Source organism: Sardina pilchardus, chromosome 8 (assembly GCF_963854185.1).
Source record: "Sardina pilchardus chromosome 8, fSarPil1.1, whole genome shotgun sequence".
NCBI classification, from domain to species: domain Eukaryota; kingdom Metazoa; phylum Chordata; class Actinopteri; order Clupeiformes; family Clupeidae; genus Sardina; species Sardina pilchardus.
Window position 1 is genome coordinate 5806503 of NC_085001.1, and position 24055 is coordinate 5830557.

General features: G+C 42.2%; 1 protein-coding gene across 1 annotated transcript; it reads right to left on the reverse strand.

The window, feature by feature from the left end:
• Nucleotides 1-401: 401 nt before the first annotated feature.
• LOC134088501 (zinc finger protein 154-like) lies at nucleotides 402-23945 on the reverse strand. The gene is made up of 9 exons (XM_062542480.1): nucleotides 23738-23945; nucleotides 23370-23486; nucleotides 22555-22734; nucleotides 21944-22014; nucleotides 21382-21439; nucleotides 21129-21264; nucleotides 20605-20678; nucleotides 3422-3614; nucleotides 402-3205 (listed from the first exon to the last, which is right to left on the reverse strand). The coding sequence occupies exons 2-9, from the start codon at nucleotides 23460-23462 to the stop codon at nucleotides 2313-2315; spliced, it is 1698 nt and encodes a 565-aa protein (XP_062398464.1). The 5' UTR covers nucleotides 23463-23486; nucleotides 23738-23945; the 3' UTR covers nucleotides 402-2312.
• Nucleotides 23946-24055: the final 110 nt, after the last annotated feature.

The following is a 24055-nucleotide window of genomic DNA, read 5'->3' on the forward strand; positions in this document are numbered from 1 at the left end:
TGGTCTAATCCGATTCAATGATCTATGCTAGGCTGAAGCTAAAAGTTGTATAGCCAGACTCACAGAATGGCTGGATGAACGGGAACAAGGTAAATATCGATTGTTTTGCTCGAGGGGAGGTGGAAAATGAGCGTATTTCCAAAAATGGCGGAATATCCCTTTAATGGCCCACAGTCTATGCAGTCTCCATAGGTTAACATGGCAAAAACTCGAAAGCTTGCCAGGCCTTGCTTGCCTAGTTACGGGTTGCTAAGCCACGATTGGCCTGTGGCGGTTTTAGGGCGTGGCTCTGGAAGGGTCAATTCAGAATCACATCTCTGGAAAATCAGGGGCCTAAACAGGAAGGCAGGTGTTGGAAACACTGGACCACAGGTAAGGTAACGCAAGGCAACTTTATTTAAATAGCACATTTTGTCCAGCAGGGCAACCCAATGTGCTTCACAAAAAATAAAAACAATACAGTAAAACCATTGGACAACGAGCACCTTTCTTACAACCAAAATGGAAGATATTGCAGAGGGAGAAGAGGAAGAGTGAGAATGAGAGGGGAAGGGAGAGTCCAATGTAAATATACTTGCTGTACATACTGTATGTTGCACTGACTTGTTTGGTGAAAAAAAGTTTAAACAGCATGCATCTGTATCTGCAAATATTTATGTGTATTTATACGTAAAGAACTTTCACAATTTTAACTATTTTAGTATTATGGCAAAGCATTCTAAAGATAGTGTTTTTCATTATGCCCAACAGTGTGTATTTGGTTAGACAAAAATCTGGTGAATGAATGAAGTGTGTGGCATGTGGTGCAAAAGTTTGATTTTGATAATGCTGTATGTAGTTTTGGTTGCAGTGCTTCATTTTGCTAAGTAGATTGAGGTATTTTGCAATTTGGGGTGTGGTTTTGTGAATTGTGTGTGGATTTTCAAAATTGCGTTTTAGCTATTGGAAAAAACTGTAAATAATTGTGCTATGAATGTCATTTTAGTGTGTTACCAATTGGAAAAAACTGTAAAGGCACCCTTAACAGATTTTCGACTTCAACATGTCATTTCCAAAATCATCTTGATGGCACATAACCTCATAACATGACGAACGGACCAGGTGGAGTTCTGCCATTGTCTTAGCAGCAATCTGTAGGCAATTAGACCTAGCAACTAGCCTGGCTAACGCCTCCCACTTCTCAAATGAGACGTGGTCTGGCAACCAGACGTTCATTTTCTCGTATTTGAAAAAATGCCCAGATCCGTTCATTGGGCGCCACGGATGTCAATCAAATGTGTCTCTGCATAGCTCATCATGGTCTTGCTTTCTCCCCTGTTCTGTGATTGGCCACCAACATCAGGCGAAAATGGGGGCGTTAGTTTCCAGGCTGCCTTAACAGCGTGAAAGAAATCACCGCGCAAGGCAGTATGGGAAACCCAGGCTACCTAGCAACTTTCTTGTTTCAGGTATGAAACTGCCCTCCTAAATCGAAACGGCAAAGATTGAAATGCCCTTTGTAAAATATCAGAGTTATGTTTATACTTTGTGGCAAAAGACACATGTTTAGTTTGTTTATTATTGCACTTCTCAACCAGAGTGGGACCCCGAGAGCAAATCTTGTTAAGGGTGCCTTTAAATCAGGTTGTAGATTTATTCAACGGTGTACTGTACATGAGAGAGGCAATTCACTTGAATATGCACACGGCTTGCTAGCGTATCATGTCTGACTAGACAAGGGATTATTCTAAGATTAATCTTGAAGATACAGTACCCAGACTACCTTAATCAATGGTCCACCTGGCAATGGTGACATTGGAATGCATTTTGTGGCCATGAAACATGTAATGCCTATATTGTGTGGCGCAATAATATCCTCACTCTTGCACTTTCACTTCGGTTTCACTTTGGAGTGAGGATATTACTGCACAGAGTCTAAGTGCTCCCAATATTATTCCGCCACACAATATAGTTATCCCTTTTACCTGCTTGGAAATGCACCACGTTTTATTTTGTCTCACCATACTTGGTCATGTGACTACTAACTGTATTTTAATAGGGAAAACATGGAGGTCTTTGGTCACTTCTAACTTCATCTCTGTTTGGATCCTAATGAATACATTGGGCTAACTAAGTGCTATCAAAGTTGCGCCGCGCGCCAGAGCCAGTGAGTGCACACATTGAAACGTGAGAGGTATGTATTAACTCGTCTTAATTAAATGAATAACATAGTTTAATATGAAAAACGTAGTTTAATATGAAAAAACGGTGAAGTGTTCCTTTAAAGTCTGCAGTCTAACAGAATCGCCACTGCCACTTGACGTGAGGCAGGTCTACAGATTAACCCCAGTGTGCTTAAGCTCATGCTTTTTTAAATTTCCTTTTGTGGAAAACCTCTTGCCACATTGAGCGCAGTCAAACGGCCTCTCTCCTGTATGAATGCGCTGATGCGTCTTGAGACTTCCTTCTTGATTGAAGCACTTCCCGCACTGAATGCAGCAGTACGGTCTCTCTCCTGTGTGAATGCGCTGGTGTATTTTGAAGTTACCACCATGGGTGAAACTCTTGCCACACCGAGTGCAGTGGTACGGTCTCTCTCCTGTGTGAATGCGCTGATGCGTCTTGAGACTTCCTTCTTGATTAAAGCACTTCCCGCACTGAATGCAGCAGTACGGTCTCTCTCCTGTGTGAATGCGCTGGTGTATTTTGAAGTTACCACCATGGGTGAAACTCTTGCCACACTGAGTGCAGTGGTACGGCCTCTCTCCCATGTGGATGGTCTGGTGTGTCCTTAACATTTCAAGTTGTGTGAAAGTCTTGTCGCACTTAGAGCAGTGGTACGGTCTCTCTCCTGTGTGGAGGCGGTAGTGTCTTTTGAGACTATTCTCTCGATTGAAAGTCTTGCCACACTCTGTGCAGTGAAATGGTCTCTCTCCGGTGTGAATGCGCTGGTGTTTGATGAGATTGCTCACACAATGGAAGCTTTGGCCACACAAAACACAGTGGTGTGGTCTCTGTGCGGAGTTACTTCGTTGGCGCGGTCTCTGTGTGGAGTTAATTCGTTGGTGCACCTTGAGCTGGGAGCTGAAGATTTTGTCAGACGGAGGATCGGAGAAACGTCGGGCCTCCTCTATCTCTGTGGAAGAACTGGAGGAAGCGACGGTCTGTCGGGTCCAACAGGAAGTAGGGTTCTCCGAGGGGTCAGCAAATGATGATGCACAAGGGCCTTAAAAAGACACGACACACAGAAACAGAGTTATTGGGTATGGTGTTTAGTGGTTCATAAACCACTCTCATATCTCACTCTCATATCTCAAAGACTATGGTGTTAGTGAATAGGCATTCAGCTATGTACTGTATGTGTATGAGTGTACTAAATAAGTAGGTAAGTGTGTGTGTGTGTAATCTCTTATGGGTCTCGAGGGGCAGGGGGGTCTCTTACGGTTGTCAGATTGGTCTCCATCTCTCTTCCATCTGCTCATCTCTTCCTCCATCCCTCGCTGTCCTTGTGCCCTAGTCCAGTCCACCAGCCCCGCCGACACCCCACAAAACTGGGCCAGAGACACAGGGTCGTCAGAAGGAAGGTCCATCTCTGACCGGAGGACTGGAGTCATGTTTGATTGGCCCTCCCCTTCCTAAAGCACATTAAAGGAAGCTTTTATTATTATTATTATTGGGGGCCAAGCAGCGAAGCTGCGAGGACCTCCTAGTGATTCTACGTTTTCTTATTATTATTCCACAGCTCTGATTGGTCGAACTCAACCGTACAGTAAAAAGTTGTCAAATTTGGCACACTTATTCTACTCACAATTCTAAGAACTTTCACCAACTTACAGATTCTTAACCTCAAACCTCTAGCGCCACCAACAGGTCAAAATTCATCAATTTCTCAACAACATTAATGCAAATAACTCTAAAATGCTTACACCTATCAAGCTGAAACTTGCTCAGTGTATTAACGCAAAAGGTATAGCCCCACCCACCAATTAACAAGACTTTTCCACAAACGCTGTAGCGCCACCAATAGACCAAGATCAAAACTTTCAAAAAGTTTCACAGGTCAGAGATTTCATCCGATTCTCACCAAAATTTGCACACACCATCTTCAGACCATGCCTTCTAATCTGATTGCTTTCTGGAAGAATTGACACAATTATTTGCCCACAACAGCCAATCAAAATCGGCGGCGAAGCCGCCACACAGACATTAAACCTATATCTCTATGGAAGCCATAGAACCATACAGTAAAACGTTTTGAAATTTAACACACATATTCCTCTATGGCCAATGACCACTTTCCCCAATTTACAGACTCTTAACCTCAAACCTCTAGCGCCACCAACAGGTCAAAATTCATCAATTTCTCAACAACATTAATGCAAATAACTCTAAAATGTTTAGACCTATCAAGCTGAAACTTGCTCAATGTATTAACGCAAAAGGTATAGCCCCACCCACCAATTAACAAGACTTCTCCACAAACGCTGTAGCGCCACCAATAGACCAAGGTCAAAACTTTCAAAAAGTTTCACAGGTCAGAGATTTCATCCGATTCTCACCAAAATTTGCACACACCATCTTCAGACCATGACTTATAATTGCATTGCTTTATGGAACAATTGACAGAAGTGCTCGCCTGTAACAGCCAATCCAAATTGGCGGCGAAGCCGCCACACAGGAAGTGAACCTATATCTCTGCAAGGCTTTCACGTATCAAGACCAAACTTAGAACATGGGCTCAGAACCCAATTAAGAGAAGCCTCAACAACTTTGGTGCCCTTTGACAACTGTGGGGGCGCTATAGTAACATGAAGTAGGCTCATATCTCAGCAATGCTTTCACGTATCGAAACCAAACTTGGTATATGGACTTGGGACCCCACCCTGAGGACACACAATACATTTGGTGCACTCTGACCACTAGGGGCGCTATAATTAGCAAAACTTTCTCGTATCAACACCAAACTTGGTACGTGGACTTGTGAGCACATCCTGAGGACCTACACTAAATTTGGTGACGTTTGAACACTAGGGGCGCTATAATAAACAACACTTTCACCTATCGAAACCAAACTTGGTAAGTGGACTTGGAACACATCCCAAGGACACACACACACACACACAAAAAAAATGAAATTAATTTTGGCTATTTTCTTCACATCCACTGTCTCTCTGTCTCAAACCCAGACACAAGCACACACACCCTCCTCTATGGTGGTCGTGTGTGGGGGGGGGGGGGGTCCATTTGCACACGCCCACTCTCCCATGTCATGTCTTTTGACCACTAGGGGGGCGCTATAATCACAGGAAGTCAGCTCATTTTTCATTAATGCTTTCATCTCTCTCTCTCTAACCCAGACACAAGCACACACACCCTCCTCTATGGTGGTCGTAGGGGGGGGTTCCATTTGCACACGCCCACTCTCCATTTCATGTCTTTTGACCACTAGGGGGCGCTATAATCACAGGAAGTCAGCTCATTTTTCATTAATGCTTTCATCTCTCTCGCTCTCTAACCCAGACACAAGCACACACACCCTCCTCTATGGTGGTCGTGGGCGGGGGGGGCGTTCCATTTGCACACGCCCACTCTCCCATGTTATGTCTTTTGACCACTAGGGGGGCGCTATAATCACAGGAAGTCAGCTCATTTTTCAGTAACGCTTTCATCTCTCTCTCTCTCTCTCTCTCAAGCCCAGACAAAAGCACACAAATACTCCTCTATGGTGGTCACAGGGGGAGGGGCGGAGGGGGGTTTGTCTTTCCAAATTTCCAAAGCTTGGCCCCCACATTGCTGCTCGCAGCTTTAATTATTATTATTATCATCACTACAACTCTTTGCCCATCTTATCTGCTATTACTGTTTTTGTTTTTTGTTAACACTAGAAGCGCCGCGTCGTTCTGACCCACTTATACCTAGAAGCGCCGCGCCCCGGTCATTTGACCGCTTTGACGACCTACTAGAAGCACCGTGCTGTTGTGAACTACTTAAAGCGCGGCGAGGCGGTCAAATTACCGCTGAGTCCTTAGACTGGGAGGCTTTTACTTACACATAATGATCGCTAGATGGCGCTTCGTGCACGAATCAAATCCCCCCCCCCCCCCCCCCCCCCGAAAAAAAACAAAACAGAAAAACATGGAAAGAAATCTTCCAGTGTGAGGGACCCGCTTTCTTTCTTTCTTTCTTACTATCTCTCTCTTTTTCTGTGCTTATGTACTTATTATGTACTTATTACAAATTTCTGATGATTTCATAGGCCTAATGGACGCTTAAACTATCAGGATAAGGAAAAGTCTGAATATTTGTTGGACCAAACCAGGTCATCAATAATCTTGCTTGAGACACACACTATTTCAAACTAATATTATTATATAAAATAGGTTTGAAACGTTTTAATATGCAGCTTAGGCTACTACAGATTGTGTTTTTTAGGATATATTGTGCTAGTGTGTTTAACCAACCAATAAAGTTATGTGAACTGTCTTCATATTACATGTTAAACTGTAGGCTACCTGTAGGCACAGACGAGGCTACTGATCAGGGTCCTGCTGTAGGCTAACTCGACAATCAAATGTAAATTTAATTTACGCTTGGCTTACGAACTCGTAATGATCCGGCCCGGGTGTAACTGAAACTTGTTGCAAGTCACACGGTTACGTGCGTTACGTGTGGTCTGAAGCAGTCGCAACTTTTTTTGGCTACTCATTTGAGTTGCATATATTTTACGTAGGCTTTGCGTAAGGTCTATGCGCAGTGTGCTTCGAGTAACAGGGCCCACCTTTCTTAAAGACAGCATTATCATGTCAATCTGGACAAAACGAACCAGCCCAGTTTATGAGCATTTAATTCAACTGTCACATTAGCCTTTGATATAGGCTACTGATAAAAGTCTGCCTATTTGCTTCACCTTTTGCCGATCTTGGTGGTTCAAACTGCACGCATTCTTCATCAAAAGAACTCGTCATGTCTATATGTTTGTCTAATTTCGCTAACTTTCATTATTAGAAGAAAACAACCTAGCTACGTTGCTACACTAATCTCAGCGTCTTTTTCTAATAGAAGTTGAAAGTTTTAACTAGCCCACCTGTGAAATCCCTCGGCATCTCTTCTCGCCAGAATCACTAGATTCAGTGTTGGGAAGGTTACTTTAGAAATGTAATGTGTTACAGTTACAAGTTACTCTGTTTAAAATGTAATAGTAGTGTAACTATTTGAATTACTTTTTCTCAGTAACGTAACTAATTACTTTTGATTACTTTTTGATTACTTTTCTGATTTTTGAATGATATAGTGCCCAAATCCATGCGAAGATTTCGGCCTTAGTCTACAGGCTGCCGAGCAGTTCTGTACAAGCGCACAAGGCAGCAAGGGCATTCAATACATGAATTAGCATCACATTTTTTGTGAGGATAATATAATGATAATCATAACACGTTTACAGGCAGGCATGTAGGCCTACGCTGATGGCGCTGTAGACGTGATAGAGCCTATCAGAAGGTCCCGTATCAAACTATGGCTGTGGAGGGAAACAGTTCTTTTTACATGCAATATTCTTTGCAAAGTTTTGCTGACAATATTGAGATGTAATTCAAATTATAATTTTGAAAAATTTCAAAAGTACCTGTAATTGAATTACAATTTTTTTCTACAGTAACTGTAATATATTACTGTTACATTTATTTTGTAATTAAATTACGTAACTCAATTACATGTAATGCATTACTCCCCAACACTGACTATATTCCACCTGACATCTCAGACGATTTATCTGCGCTCACACTTGGTGTGTGCGTTCTGTTCGCGTTGCGTCTTTGCTTCCACTAATGTTTATTAAACGCATAGGGGCTACATTCACGCATCCCTTGCTGATCAGACACGTTTTAAATGCGGCTGTAGAAACACCTCAAGATGCGTTAGCATCTGCGCATGATTTCTAAACTTAGTTGTAAATTAAATTCACCTTGACCCCCCCCCCCCCTCTAAATATTTTCTCATCGGATCTGCACGAACCATGTAAGTCACCTATTTTTGATTCAAAACGGCGAATTTCGCCGAAAGGTGAGGAGTTTGCATGCCTGAGCACGTTTGAGTTATCTGTTCATGTATTTGTGTTGATTTGTGTTGTTTGAGGTAAAAACTTTGGAAGAGTTATTGAACAAACCTTAAGCAAACTTGACTTTCAACTAAAATGCTCTAAAAGTGAATGTGGCTAGTTCTAATTCACTCCCCAAATTCACTTCTATTAATTTAATAGGTAGCCTATATGTTCGCGCCGACGAAAATGATCGGACCTGGTCACCTGGAACAAAGAGCCTAACAGTCTGGTTTCAATTACACAGTAGCCAGGATTTCATGCCGCATTTTACAGGCTACCGTGGCTACTTTCTAAAACAACTTTCATTCATTTAGGGAGAAGCATCTTATAGGGTCTAGCTACCTCGGAGGGAGGGAGATAGAGAGAGCTATGCTGAGCAGGCAGGCGTGAGAAGTAGCATAATTTAAAACTAGAAATGCAATTCCAAGGAATTACCAGTGCATGAAAATGCAAAACAATGTAGATATGGCTACTAAGGTGTAGCTAGGGTAAACATGGTGGTTGCATAGTTTAAAGAGAGTTGATGGTGTTAAGGTAGACATTTTAAAGCTTAAACATTCCTGTTCTAACTTAACTAATGATTTCTAACAGGTATTCTAAAATGTTGACTATGCTAACAATGCTAACCAGGTTGATAAGTTAACTTAACAGATGATTTCTAGCAGTAATGTTAAAAATGCTAACTATGCTAACATTGCTAACTATCTTAACAATGCTAACCATGTTGATTAGCTAACTTAGCTAATCATTTTAGCAGTTGTGTTAAAAATGCTAACTATGCTAATAATGCTAACTATGCTAACAATGCTAACCAGGTTGATTAGCTAACTTAGCTAATCATTTTTAGCAGTTATGCTAAAAATGCTAACTATGCTAACAATGCTAACCATGCTAACAATGCTAACTTGCTAGTGAGGACTTTTATTTTGAAACAGTAGTTGCTAGGGTATCCATGGTGCCCACTATCAGGAATAAAGAAGTTACTGTAGTATAATCATGTTGGTTGCTATGGAAACTGTCATAAACGCTTAATTTTAATGGTTGCTATGTTGGTTGCTAGGTACATGAAGGTCTCATGTAGTTGTCTGGAGGCATAGTTGATGATAACTGACAGTTGGAATGGTTGAACAGTTAAATAGTTGAGTAGTTTCAATGGTTAAATGATTTAATAGTGTATTATTGCAGTGAGGACTTTTATTTTGAAACAGTTGTGGACAGAGGAAACAGTTAACAGGATATGTAGTCTTCGCAGAGAGATTGTATGCTTAAAGCCTGAGAGAGAGAGGGCTGCTGCTTGCATGCACTGTAATAATGAGTGAATGATATTCTCAGTTTTGCGAATGTGTAGGCTATGTTTGCGATGTCTGCTGAAAAAAAGCTATAGGCCTATCGTTTCTACAATTTAAGCTAACTTCTATGTGAATTCGAGATTCAGCATTGAGACACACATTTTCACGTATGTGAACAATCAGGGCTGTAGCTCACTGGTTAGAGCTTCGGCTTGAGCATCCAAGAGTTGCTGGTTCGATTCCTAACCTATTCATGACAGAAGTCCTTTCGAACAAGGCATCAATAAAGTAGGCTATGTTCTATTCTTTTCTATTCACACACGCACGCTGGCGAATTCGAACATTCTGAAACGCGCATATGCGATGAAACATTGCGCATTCTTCCACGAGTTAACAGCCAGCCTACAGCCTAGTAGGCCTATGCGGGGGACAGATAGATGGGGTGGGGGTGGGGAGGCAGTTAATTGTCCTCAATGATGCCTCGGTGATGTCTGTAGCCTAGCCCTATCTACCGCTCTGGCCTAGCCTAGACGAGTGTATGGGGGAGGGGGGATGATCGGTTTCAAATAGGCTGCAATGGATAGTGTTATGTATAGACCCCGAAGCCATTTGCTTTGAGAACGGCTGGCTGATGAAGTTGTTGGCTGGCTAGCTGGCTCAGCCGCCACAGTTTTCATGACACACAATGTTATTGTATTGTTTTGGACAACGTTCTGCACGTTTCACTTCAATGTAGATCGCATGCGTTCATTGCGTTGTGAACAGCGCAGCAATCTCTGGAAAGGAAACAGTGGAAGTCGCAGCAGTAGCCAAATAGCCTATCACCTGTAAATCCATCTGTTCCAGAATATTTGGTTCATATCATCAATCTTTAGTTTTGGTGTTTGTGCAACCGGGCCCTGACGATTTAACAAAAGTCTGAGCAGCCCTACGTAGGAATTAGGAAAGTATGTAAGGTGAGATCAAAATCAGGCTACGTTGTTTGCTTCTTCCCCCCATGTCATTTTGTCGTCAACTCACTGTGAGTCCTGTGTATCGTAGCAACGAGCACAATACTGATGTGGTGTGTCCAGTGGGAAAATCTCATGCAGGCCTAGTTTCTAAGCCATCGTTTATTTTTTCGCGTGTCACTATGATATAATTATTTTTAGATGCAAAAAGTCTAACTGGCTTAGTCAAAGTTTGTCAGATGGCGGCTATTTGGCTCAGAAAATGATTGGCTGGCGAAATTATTTTTCGTATGGTAGGCCTAAACAGTATTGTGATTCATCCGTTTATTTCAGATAGGTTGTTATTAAAAACTATTAACAAAAAATAATTGTTCATCGACGTTGAAAAACGGTCAGTAAATTCAATCGATATAAGACTCTGCATTTCGCTCCTGCCAAGATGTGAACCTGGGTCTCCAGAGTTGCAGACAGGGGTGTTAACGCTGCGCCACTTGGCATTACACAAATAGTCATGTTAGGATAGGTGTTTGACTTGACGTAACTCAGTCAGTCCCGCAAATATGTAAGAAAATGCTTATACATTAGTCTGAGCTTTAAAAGATAGCCTACAAATAGAAGATAAGCAACTATGAATGTACGTAGGCATACGCGCCCTACGTACATAAATAGGCTACGACGAAAATATTTTTTACACATGTAGGCCTGTCGCAACGTTTTCAAAACAAACTCGCATTTTACCACTGTAAATCGCCTCCATAGACTATGCCATGTAAATGAAAAATAGTTATTAAAATAAAGCACATATATAATACATCTTGCACATATGAACGATATGTTTTATGGTAAAATATTATTCTCATGCCCGATTGACAGGAAATCCTTGCGACATCTGCTGTGAGAAAAGAGAATAGCAGCCTGGACAAACATGGCCGAACGCGAGACAACATAGTGTTGTCACATAAGTGAGCGCAAAATAGCTCTAAACTAGCTTGTACCGGTGTGCTTTTGATCATGTAAAAATTCTGGGTGACAAAACACGCGTATTTAGGAAAAGTCGTGAACGTAGGGTCCTGGAATTTAATCGAGTGAAAATATATTTTTTTTTTTGTAATCACTGCGGTCAAATGACCGCAGCCCGGCAGTTCTAGGTATATCTAGGTCAAACCTACACGGCGCTTCTAGTAATACGCGTCAGCGGTCAAATGACCGGCGCTTGGCGCTTCTAGTGTTAATGTAAAGCACATTGAATGACTGCGCTACATAAATAAGGCAGAGACTATTTGCACCTGGGTGGAAATAGTGAACATTACTATATACACCCGGGTGTAAATAGTGTATAATCAACAATACTATTTACACCCGGGTGCAAATAATCAACATTACTATTTACACCAGGGTGTAAATAGTGTAATAATCAACAATACTATTTACTGTACACCCGATATCTAACATCCATGTACCCTGTCAATAGGCCTGTGTATTTACCAGCTCTACAGTAGGCTAGGCCTAATTTCGTTTTTTAACAGTTTTTAGCTGTTTTGCCATGTCTGGGTTACTTGGAAGTGATTATACAAATATTAGGCTAATAGTCCGTGAGCCAGAGGGGTTGGTCGTTACCGAAAAGGTGGCAAAGGCTACCATACCTTTCCTGAAAGCTTGGAATCTCAGCTTTCCAGTGATGTATGATGGCCATCTGACAAATGTAGCTGTTTTGAGTTATGACACATAATGTAAACTATAGGTTGAAGAAATAATGCGTATAAATCAAGCAGAACACTGACCAATCTGATCATGATATTGGACATATAGGAATATTTTATTTTGTTATGTTTGGTATCATTTTCAAGGGGAGACTCTGGGCTTTCATTTAAATCCTTTTGTGAACATTTTGGATTAGTACAGCCAACCCTGGAGCTCTTCAAACCTTTAATCACACACATTTTCCTGCCATTTCCGCCTAAGTAATCTTTTGTCTTTTAATCCTGTGGCACCAGGGAGCATCAGAGAAACACAATCCAAACACTGAAATACTGGCATGACCCTAAGGATTCAGGAAATGTATCATTTACCCATATTTTCTGATTTGGAGGGGGTGATTTTCAGTCTTATATCAGACATGCCGTTTTTTCAAAGACAGAAACAGTAGTGTACTATTACCCCTAGGCTAATTTGTTGATATGTTGAGTTGAAAGTCTGAGTAAATATTTTTTTTAAAAGTTGTTATTCTGCATTTTTAGATAGTTCAAAAGGTCCTTAATACATATTTTATACAATCTGGAAGGGGTGATTTTCAGTCTTATATCAGACATGGCTTTTGAGGAAATAATATTATAAATTAAGCAGAAAACATAACAATTAAAGGGATAGTTCGGATTTTAAGACACGAAGTTGTATGGGTTCCCTGTCAGCAACGTAGTGCATCAGCACTGACTTACCCCCGACAGCGTCCTGTGAGCCGAGATCCAGCCGGTTTTTGATCGTTTTTGATGCCGGACTATTTTCTTCAGCAAGTTTCTGGGGTCACGAAAGTAAAGTGTTTTTCTTCTCAAAACCATATGCGTTCAACAGAGTGATATATTTGCACCACAAAAACGTTGTCCAGCTGTCAGTAGCGCGCAGTGATAGGAATCGCGAAAAATAAGTAAGTGATAACGAGGTTTGAATTTTTCCTGGACAACGTTTTTGTGGTGCAAATATATCACTCTGTTGAACGCATATGGTTTTGAGAAGAAAAACACTTTACTTTCGTGACCCCAGAAACTTGCCGGACTACTTTCTTCAGCATCAAAAACGATCTAAAACCGGCTGGATCTCGGCTCACAGGACGCTGTCGGGGGTAAGTCAGTGCTGATGCACTACGTTGCTGACAGGGAACCCATACAACTTCGTGTCTTAAAATCCGAACTATCCCTTTAACAAATGAGACATGGATTCCTATATTTTGAGATGTGGTAAACACAACTATGACATTGCCATTACTGTAAAAGGTCAAGGTCATGACCTTTAGGCATGGTCAATGACATTTTATGACATTTTCGCACAGATTGCATCATTCAAGGCCACAACACTAATCAAACTCCTCGTCGGAATCCTCATCAGAGGAATACGATTGTTCAGCAAAGTCATCCTTCGGGTTTTTGCACGCCATAGGTCAGTGCAGGGAAAGTTGTTGGCAACACACTGACATGATGGAGTGACACAGTCCCTCTTGCATGAGCAGGACAGCAACTCAAGTACTGCTTGTGGACCAATGGAGACATTGAACCAGTCTATGGAGAGCTGCAAGTCACCATCTTGGTCCACTTTAGACCACCCATGCTCAACTGGGGAAGGAACTTCAGGGTTGTTCTCGATGCATCTTCTCCAGATAGCACCTTGATGGTTAGCTCGGAGACCGTGCTTCCTGAGAGAATCTGAGCATGGAGGTAAATGCCTGATTCTGGACTTAGAGCTGTACATTTGACATGTGAACTCCTGTAAGGTTGCATACAACTCAGGTGTCATTGCCAGTCTGCCCCAACCTTCTGAAATGTCTCACAGAAGTTTTCATTCTTCTGAAGAAGTTTTAGGGCTGACACTTTACCACAGCCAGCAAATGCACTTACAGTGTCGCAGCCTGTGTATACGTGTAAACCAGGCAAAGCTTGACACACCTGTGAACCCAGACCACAAGTGAGTTGTGAGATGTTTATGTAGCTGGTGCGATTCTTTGTCCCTGTCCTCAGGAACAGGCCACATGTGAGTGTGTCACTGGTAGCCATGCTTATCACCAAGACATCAGTGTCACAAGGATGACAGGTTTGTGATCAGTCCTTGAAGCATGGCAAGCATGGAGTAGCATACAGGTTTCAGCCTCTTTATGAGTGGACGGCAGGTCTGCTACCTTGTGCACCTCCTGTTGGGTCACCTTGTAATCTTTGGTTGTAGTGTACAGAACCTTTTCACCGAAAAATCTTGTTCTAGACTGTTCTTTGCCCCAATCCTTGAGCAAGAAGGTAGCAAGGTTTGTTTTGTTGCTTTGTAGGAATTTCTTACATTGTTGAACTGTGCCATGCAGTGATCTGTTTGACCTCTGTGCCGGAGTCTGCACCTCTGGCCACTCTCTCCAAGTGTTTGATAGAAGCCTCATTATATACACTATATTGCCCAAAGTATTTGCTCACCTACCTTGACTTACATATGAACTTCAGTCACATCCCATCCTTAATCCATAGGGTTTATTATGACATCGGTCGACTCTGCAGCTATAACAGCTTCAACTCTTCTGGGAAGGTTTAGGAGTGTGTTTATGGGATTTTTTGACCATTCTTTCAGAAGCGCATTTGTGAGGTCACACACTGTGGTTGGATGAGGCGTCTGGCTCTCAGGATCCGCTCTAATTCATCCCAAAGGTGTTCTATTGGGTTGAGGTCAGGACTCTGTCCAGGCCAGTCATGTTGGAACAGGAAGTGGCCATCCCCAAACATCCCACAAAGTTGGGAGCATGGAATTGTCCAAAATCTCTTAGTTAATTCTGAAGCATTCAGAGTTCCTTTCACTGGAACTAAGGGACCAAGCCCTGCTCGGGGGCAGTGTTGGTAGTAACGGCGTTTAAGTATAACGGCGTTACTAACGGCGTTAATTTGTCAGTAACGAAGTAATCTAATTAATTACTTTTCTCATCGTTGCAACGCCGTTATCGTTACTGAGAATTTAAAGCGTCGCGTTACTACAATTTGGCTGAATGAAGCGCGTTCACTGGATAGGATCATATAGGATGGAATACCCTCCCCTGCGCTAATAAATAAATGCATATTAGCCTAATCACCCTTGACAGACTAGGCATAGCTACCAAGATACTGTACATCAGAGTGGAATCTGGAAATAATTTCATTATAGGCCCACTTCCAACTTCAGGAGCGAACTTGCCACGATAGCTTAGGCATAAATGTGCACTTTCTCTGTCTGTCGGATTTCTATAGTTTCTCACAGGGCTACTTCACTGAAACTGAACGTTATCTTCAAAGGAGGACCCTATACATTTTAAAGATAGCCTATTTTATTTTTGAGGGATTTTGATATCGGGGGTTACCTTACAGTAAAATTAATTATTAGCCTATTACACGTCTCTGCTGCATAGCCTACATTTCGTCAGGGCCGTTGTTCATTTACTCCTGTAGATTGCAAATATAGACTTGGTTGCGACTTCCGAACAGTTTTGTGAGTGCTACTTTGTTAATATTTGGGAAACTGCGAGTAAGTGGCCGCGACCGCACAGCCCTGGCTGCTGAAGTGCCGCGAGAGCGCAGCAAATCGTCAGAAACAATATATTTAAGCTCACAATAAGACCGGCCCAAAACGTTAACGGCCCACCAGGAATCCTCCCGCATCTCCCGGGCCTGGGCTGGGTGGGCGGATGCCATGCGCACGTTCTGACTTCCACCCACTAATAACAGTTTTTATTCTTCAATCAGTTAGGCTATAATAAATATGTTTGACGTTAAAGATGTTATACGTATAGCCTAATAGCGTTATAGAACATAAAAAATCACGTCAGTTACTTTGCTGAGTAACTAATTACTTTTACAGTGTGGTAACTGAGTTACTAACTCAATTACTTTTTGGCAGAAGTAATTTATAACGGTAACTAATTACTTTTTTAAAGTAAGATGACCAACACTGCTCGGGGGTGGCCCCTTCCTGTTCCAACATGACTGTGCACCAGTGCACAAAGCAAGGTCCATAAAAGTATGGATGGCAGAGTTTGGTGTGGATGAACTTGACTGGCCTGACCTGACCTCAACTCGTATGTGAGTCAAGGCAGGTGAGCGAATACTTTTGGCAATATAGTGTACATAAAAAACAATGTCAACATGGGTGCTGTGACTTGCTTCAGCTTGCACAGCGGACAAGGCATAGTCTGCAATATCAGCAAATGTCTTGCCATCACCGTTCAACTTCTGAACAAGTGCCATGCCATCTATTACACAGGTGAGCTGTCTACTCTGTGCAGTCAGTAGGCTACCATCTGAGCAAATATTCGATTATCAGCTTTGAGGATATCTTCTTTATTCCCAGTTGTGCATGTCTTTGCCTTTCCCTGCATTTAGGAGAACGTTTTCAGTTTCATCTTGGAGAGTGGTGCATGGAACTGCTTTGCAGGTGGATTATTCTCAACACGCTTAGCAGAGAAGGTTCTGTAGGCATTATTGCCAATGGTGTGTGCATTCAGGAGGTCTTCAGCAACATCTGCTGGTGCTGTACTTCCAGTAGACAGAGAAATGAGGGACTCACCACCTGCAAATGGACTTATTCAACTAGAATCCATCAGATCCACAGTGCTTGTTTGGCAATTCTGCTTTGTCCAAGGTCCTTGTGAGAATAGTCACTTTGTTGGAGTCCCAGGGAGCTTTTCAATATAGACAGGTAAGTGCTTTTGTACTCAGCAGAAATGTAATATCTTGAGACAGCTGCTGGGCCTTCAAGCGGAACCCTTTTGTGCCTCAAGCTGTCTGAGTGTCCCTCTAGGGCCTGGTCAATCAGAACCCTGCCAAATGTGTGTGTTGCACTCAGCTAGGCCGAAAAGCCTAGAGAAGATGTAAAGATCTGATTTCTCATGTTCAATGTGGCTCTTCTCTGAGTAGTAAGCAGTGAGTGACCTTGCATAATTCAGATTATCATAGGCAAAGGTCCAGGGGATGATTGATCGAATGCTAGCCATGTGCAATGCCCAGTTTCCTTCACATGATGCCCTCACAAGGTTTAGTACAACCTCCACCATGTCAATATATGACATCCAAAAGCTGGCCAGTAGACCTTGCTGGGACCTGAGATGCTGCAGGAATTCACAGAAGTACTGACTGACCTTTCTGAAGACTGTACAGTCAAGTGATTCTTCTACAGTGGTTGATGATATAACCTCAGAAAAGACACTCAAGTCTAGGGGCAGGATATCTAGGAGACCGTGGGCATCAGGATGGTTATTTGTGAGCCACTGGTGAAACTGATTCCAGACTAGCTTAGGGAGGGATTCATACATGATTTTATGGAATCTCAGAGATCTATTGTACTAACACCACTTGCAGATCCCTCGGCCACAGCTCCAGATTCAATGCATATTCCTTAGGCCTGCAGCCTGGAAGCACTTCCCAATCACTCCCAAGAACATACAGATGGTGTTGAAGACTCCAAGTCTTGGCAAGAGCCTGATAAAAGGCAACTGACATGCTAATGCGTGAGGAAGTTTTTTTTTACTTTGAAGGAGAAGCTCATGAACAGTTGCCATCAGTCTGGCCGGGGCATTGATGGTTGGCAGATAGCTGAAAACACTGGGAATAACATCCACAGAGTTTGATGCTAAGATGTTGTAACCTGTCCAGCTAGGGACGCTTTGATGTGTGACAGAGTGCAGTCTGCAACCATAAGGAGTTCTTCAAAGCATCAGCACAGATATCTGTCTTGACCTCAACATAGGATCTAGTTGGAGGACCACACCTAGGACTTAACATCCGAGGCTGCACTGCTATACCATTGACCCTATGGGATGTTCCACGGCCTGTAAGTGGCTCTTCCAGCCTGTCAATATTGTCCCAGGCTAGAGCTGTGGGCACATATGGCTTCACTTGGTCTGGAGTAACCCCACCATCCTGTCCTAGCTTGTGCACGCATAATGAGATGTCAATTTCCTCTAGCATACTGTAGGGTACACAATGACTAAATCTATTAGTATTAGTAATATTCTGATGAGATTGACATTACCAGTAAGCGACTTCACAGCATAAGTCAAAAGGATATGCTTGGAAGTCTTCACATTGCCATGAGATATGGCATACACTACAGTAGATCCATGCCAAATGAGTCTCTTAGTCGTTGTTCCTTTTCATCAGTGCTTGGTAAAAGACAAGATAGCAATGACTTCACAGAAGAAGGCACAGAGGAATCGGAGTCCAACTCTGTTGGTAGAGGTCACCATGGCTGGTCGTAATTGAGATGCTTCACATCTCGATGGATTTGTTTTGCAACAACCTGTCATGAAGCTCCAACGCCAACGGTTGGTTTTTCAAGATTAATTATCCTCTTCCTAAGGGCCATATTCTCTTTCAATATATACATGTCAAGTTTGAACATTTCTACAAATTAGCGCCTATTTTTAGCCTGGCTAGCACCTACCACTTCTCAAATGAGACTTGGTCTGGCAACCACACGTTCATTTTTTTGTATTTGAAAAAATGCCCAGATCCGTTCATTGGGCACCACGGATGTCTATCAAATGCGTCTGTGCATAGCTCATCATCGTCTTGCTTTCCCCCCTGTTCTGTGATTGGTCCCCTATCTCAGGCAAAAATTAGGGCGGTAGTTTCCAGACTGCCTTAGCAGCATGAATGAAATCACAGCGCAAGGCAGGACGGGAACACCCAGGCTAGCCTATTTCAGAAATGAATCCTCATTTGCATATTTAGTCATTACTTTTAAGAAAACCTGCAATACAAGCAATACTTGTCTTAATCTTTGTGATGAACTGGGAAAGTTTTGTGGTGATATATTTAAAAAAAAAAAAATTACCCTATTTACCAGTATTTTCTTGCCTGAGAACAAGGCATTCATTTTTTTTATGTAAATATGTATTAAAATTGTATAACATATGTATTAAGGACCTTTTGAACTATCTAAAAATGCAGAATAACAACTTTTTTAAAAAAAATATTTACTCAGACTTTCAACTCGACATATCAACAAATTAGCCTAGGGATAATAGTACTTTGAAAAAACGGCATGTCTGATATAAGACTGAAAATCACCCCCTCCAAATCAGAAAATATGGGTAAATGATACATTTTCTGAACCCTTAGGGTCATGCCAGTATTTCAGTGTTTGGATTTTGTTTCTCTGATGCTCCCTGGTGCCACAGGATTAAAAGACAAAAGATGACCTAGGCGGAAATGGCAGGAAAATGTGTGTGATTAAAGGTTTGAAGAGCTCCAGGGTTGGCTGTACTAATCCAAAATGTTCACAAAAGGATTTAAATGAAAGCCCAGAGTCTCCCCTTGAAAATGATACCAAACATAACAAAATAAAATATTCCTATATGTCCAATATCATGATCAGATTGGTCAGTGTTCTGCTTGATTTATACGCATTATTTCTTCAACCTATAGTTTACATTATGTGTCATAACTCAAAACAGCTACATTTGTCAGATGGCCATCATACATCACTGGAAAGCTGAGATTCCAAGCTTTCAGGAAAGGTATGGTAGCCTTTGCCACCTTTTCGGTAACGGTTTCCATAATTTGAGGCCCTGGCTCACGGTCTATAATGAGTGGTCATGTAGCTTGATCAAAGGCAAGCTAGTTCAAAGAGTTGTTTTCTGAGTTGTCTTCCAGGCAGCGCTGCCACTGTTGACTTAAAGGCACTTAATCCTACTCCTAACCTTAACCCTAACCTTAACCCATGCCTAACCCCAGCGCCTTCCAGGCAGCATTGGGGGCTCAAAACACCAAGAAACCTTTCTACTCACAACTACTGAAGCCTACTTCTACTTAACTGTACTCATAACTGAAATAAAATGTCTATCTTTGACAGGTTCAAAAAGCACAAACTCTTATTTGCCGCGAGGTAACGTCATCTAAGTCTAAGTCGTTCGTATTTTGGCATGCGAAAAAAAAAAACAATACTTCAACTGAGATTCGAACCCTTGACCCTGGACTTGTAACCTGACCACTTCCCGCTGCATTACGCTTCGTTGTGGTTGTGTGGGATACTAGTTCTACTAATAATTGAGTCACTTGTTGGGTTTGCTAGGTAACAGTAAACAAACTAAAAGATCGTATTTCTTGATTTTGCTTACAAACAGACGGCTTTACCCGTTCACTGAATAAAGTTTATGGAAATTTAGCACCACTTTCCCATCTAAAATATTATTTTTAATAATCCTAACTTGTTACATTTAAGACTTAGGTAGGCCATCTCCTGCCAAGATGGTCCCGCTATGTTGGATAGCACGCATTTCAGGTTTGGGTGCAAATAAGAAAATGCCTCCTTTCCACTATTTACACCCGGGTGCAAATAATCACTCCGTATAAATAAACTTGACTTGACTTGAATTGACTTGACTTGAAAGGAGGACAAAATGGAAAGACACTGGGAGAATGTAAAAACTGTAGCAAAGAGCCCATTTTGGTCTTCCTCTTCCTATAACACAACATTCAACAATCATTCCCAGAGGTTCATTAAGAGTAGTCCTCATTTTCGGTGAAGCCAAGATGTGCATTAAGAAAATCATCAAATCAATCATAGACACCAAATTCTGTACCTCTATCAGTTCTGTTTTGATGTCTACAGCTGCAGAGATGGTCTCCTCTGATGCAGGGTCAGCTGTTCCTACAACTGGAATAAAAAATAATCACTTTTAGAAGAGTTCAAGCCTTTCATTATGATTGGCTAAGTCACATTCAATTGTAAAACCCATTGCAAACGCACACCTGTGACCACATTCCATTAGTGTAAATGCACCAAAGAAACATCAACTGCTGCGTCTTTGTTTCTTGACAAACATTGTCACTAAAAAATAATTTGTCAGCCTGGAAGAAAGGTGATTCATATTTATAACTTATTAGAGCTGGTTAATGAAAGCATACCGAGTATACAGTATGTAGTAGCCTATTACAGCAATACAGATGGTTTAGTCATGATATAGTTTTGATATTGTTGTGTAATAATGTGTATTGTCATATCGTGGTGTACATTCCTGCAAGTGTGTCTGTGATCATGTCTGTGATCGCATCTGTGTGTGTGTGTGTGTGTGTGTGTGCGTGTGTGCATGCGTGCGTGTGTTACCAGACTGCCTTTGCTCTCCATAGCCATGCTCAACAGAATCATATGTATCTTCCTCTTCTTTAATCCCAGAAAGTGGACCCTCCAGCAGCTTCTGATCATCGAACAGGACCGGTGGACTCTCGCCGTCAGAAGATACCTGATCAATAGACCATGAGCAGGAGACAAAACTATCATGTATGTGTATGTGTGTACAGTGTGTGTGTGTGTGTGTGTGTGTGTGTGTGTGTGTGTGTGTGTGTGTGTGTGTGTGTACCTCAGCTTTAACCTTGCTCTCCCCACCCTCCAGCCATTCATTCTCGTCCTGGAATGTCCTAGAGGAGAGGTATAAAGGTTAAATGAGTTAAATTGGGCAAGAAAGAGTAGAGGGTCAATACAGCGGTTTGTCACTAGGGTGCTCTAATGAGCAAAAGATCCCCAATGTAAATATTATCTTTTGACATGCATGTGTACCTTTGTATGGAGCCAATACTTCGCCACATACATAAAGAGGCACCAACATCAGAACAACAATGGCCTACAGTTTTTTGAAAGCATGCATAAAGTCACATTTTTGCATGAAAGTGGTAAAAAAAATGTGTAATCCAATTTTGCTCAGACTGCAAATTAAAAGGCACACATCATTTCCTACAATAAGCACACATTGTTTTGATTGGACTATTTTGACTTAGAACTATAGCACAAGGATTTACAGCTATGGCTTCTGTTTCCCTTTTACACTTCACAGTTTACATGTGATTCTTAAAATTACTGCATGGGTGCATGTCTGTGTATATGTGTGTGTGAGAGAGAGAGACCATATGTGACTGTATGCATACCTATCTTTACTCTGATGTTTCTGGAGCTGCTGACGTAGGACCCCGAGTTCATTTCTTAGCAAAGCCACAGTCTGTATAAACACACACACACACACACACACACACACACACACACACACACACACACACACACACACACACACACACACACACACACACACACACACACACACACACACCAAATCACACAACAGACAAGTATACAGTTGAACGCTGTACTGAAACTAGCATGTACACTCACCCACAAAAAAAATCAAATAAAATAGGCATAAGTAAGAGAACAGAGGGGTATTCCGTCAACCTCGCTAATGAAGGTGGAGCTTAGCAGAAATAGCCTGGCTTGAACTACAGTAGACATTCACTGAAACCGTTCCATCAACTCTTTAAGCTGCATCTTGCCTTTGTTTATTCAAGCGAGGCTTAGGTCAGCTTCAAGTCTGCTCGTACACTCACACACACACACACACACACACACACACACACACACACACACACACACACACACACATACATACACACACACACACACACGTATGTGTGAACTGCCTTTTAAAACGGTTACATTATCCACTCATCCACACACCCAAACCCACACACACACACACACACACCTGGTTGGCTTGTGTGAGAGAGTTGTCCTTCATCTCCAGGCGTTTCTGCAGCTCATCGGTCTGAAGTCTCAGCTGACGGTTTGAATCCACTTGCTCCGTCAAGCTGCGACCACTCTCCGCTTCCCTCTCCTCCAGACGATGGATCCGCTTACAGAGCTCCTGGTTCCTCACTACTTCATGCTGACACACACACACACACACACACACACACACACACACACACACACACACACACACACACACTTCACAATGCTTGATTCAGAGCACTAGTGATGTATGGCTTGGTAGCTGGCCGTGGTCCTGAGATGCTGATAGGAAAGGGGACGTTGGCTAAGGAGCTGGCCTGAGCTAAAGTAACCTGATTGTTGTGGGTTCAATTCCTGGCTTCCACCGTTGTGGCATGTTGGCTAACCCCAAGTTGCTCTGGGAAGAATGGCCCTTGTAGTATAATTGACATACAAGTTGCTCTGGATAAAAACATCTGTTATGTTCACTTCACATCCCCTGTTCTTAAAGGGTCATGTGAACTTAAGAACTATTTGTGAAATGAAGCATAAAGGAGAAGAGGTGGAATTGGAATCGACTTGTTAGGTATGACATTGTAGACAGTTAAGGTGGTTTAAATGTCTTTGAATACAGAAGTGGGGTGAGTGACAGCTGCTAGCATCCTTGATGATATTAAGCTATCAGTCAATATCATAAACACAGTGAAATAACAGTGGAGGTATATTGTGTTGAGAGGTTGTGAGGTAGGCTACCGCTACTAGAGACAAGATGGTGGAGATAACATTACGGCTGTGTGTGTGTCCTCTTACCTGTAATACTTGTGTTATGAATTGAGTGGCTTTCTCCAGGTTGAGGCAGGCTCGCTTGTGATTCATGTCCATATGCTTAGCAATCTCGGCCATCTTCTTTCTTTTACACAGCCCAAACTGTCAGATAGGTTATAAGGAAATAGATTTAGTTACTAACGTAACTTTCTGGCCAGAAATATCACACGTAGCCTATTCTTTAAACAATCTAAGCCTATGCTACATTTCAGCAAACCGTCCTGACACATCCTCTATGTCGACTTCCTAGATCGGCCGGCGACATAAGCGGTGTTCACCACTTTGCCGTGTTGTCTGTCTGTTTGCTCTTTTGTTTTGAAGTCTGGTCTTTTAAAATATCTACTACTACTAACCTCAGGAAAGAAAGATGTCACCACGTATCCGTCTCGTCCACCTCCTCCGCTACACAAAAATAAGCTGAAGCTGACCGCAACTTTCTTTTCAAAATCTCATTAATAACGACCACGAGGTACAACAATGTGGTTTAATATGCTAGACCCCTTCGCTTTATCAGTTGACTCGACGACGCATGGCTCTGTGTTTGTTTATTGCTGTTGCATGCGTAAGCCAACTTCTTTTGCTCTTTGTAATGGCAGTTGTCACAAACTCATTTGGTACATGAGCGCCATCTGCTGACGTGGGGTTTGTGCAGCACACTCTGGTCCCTGCGA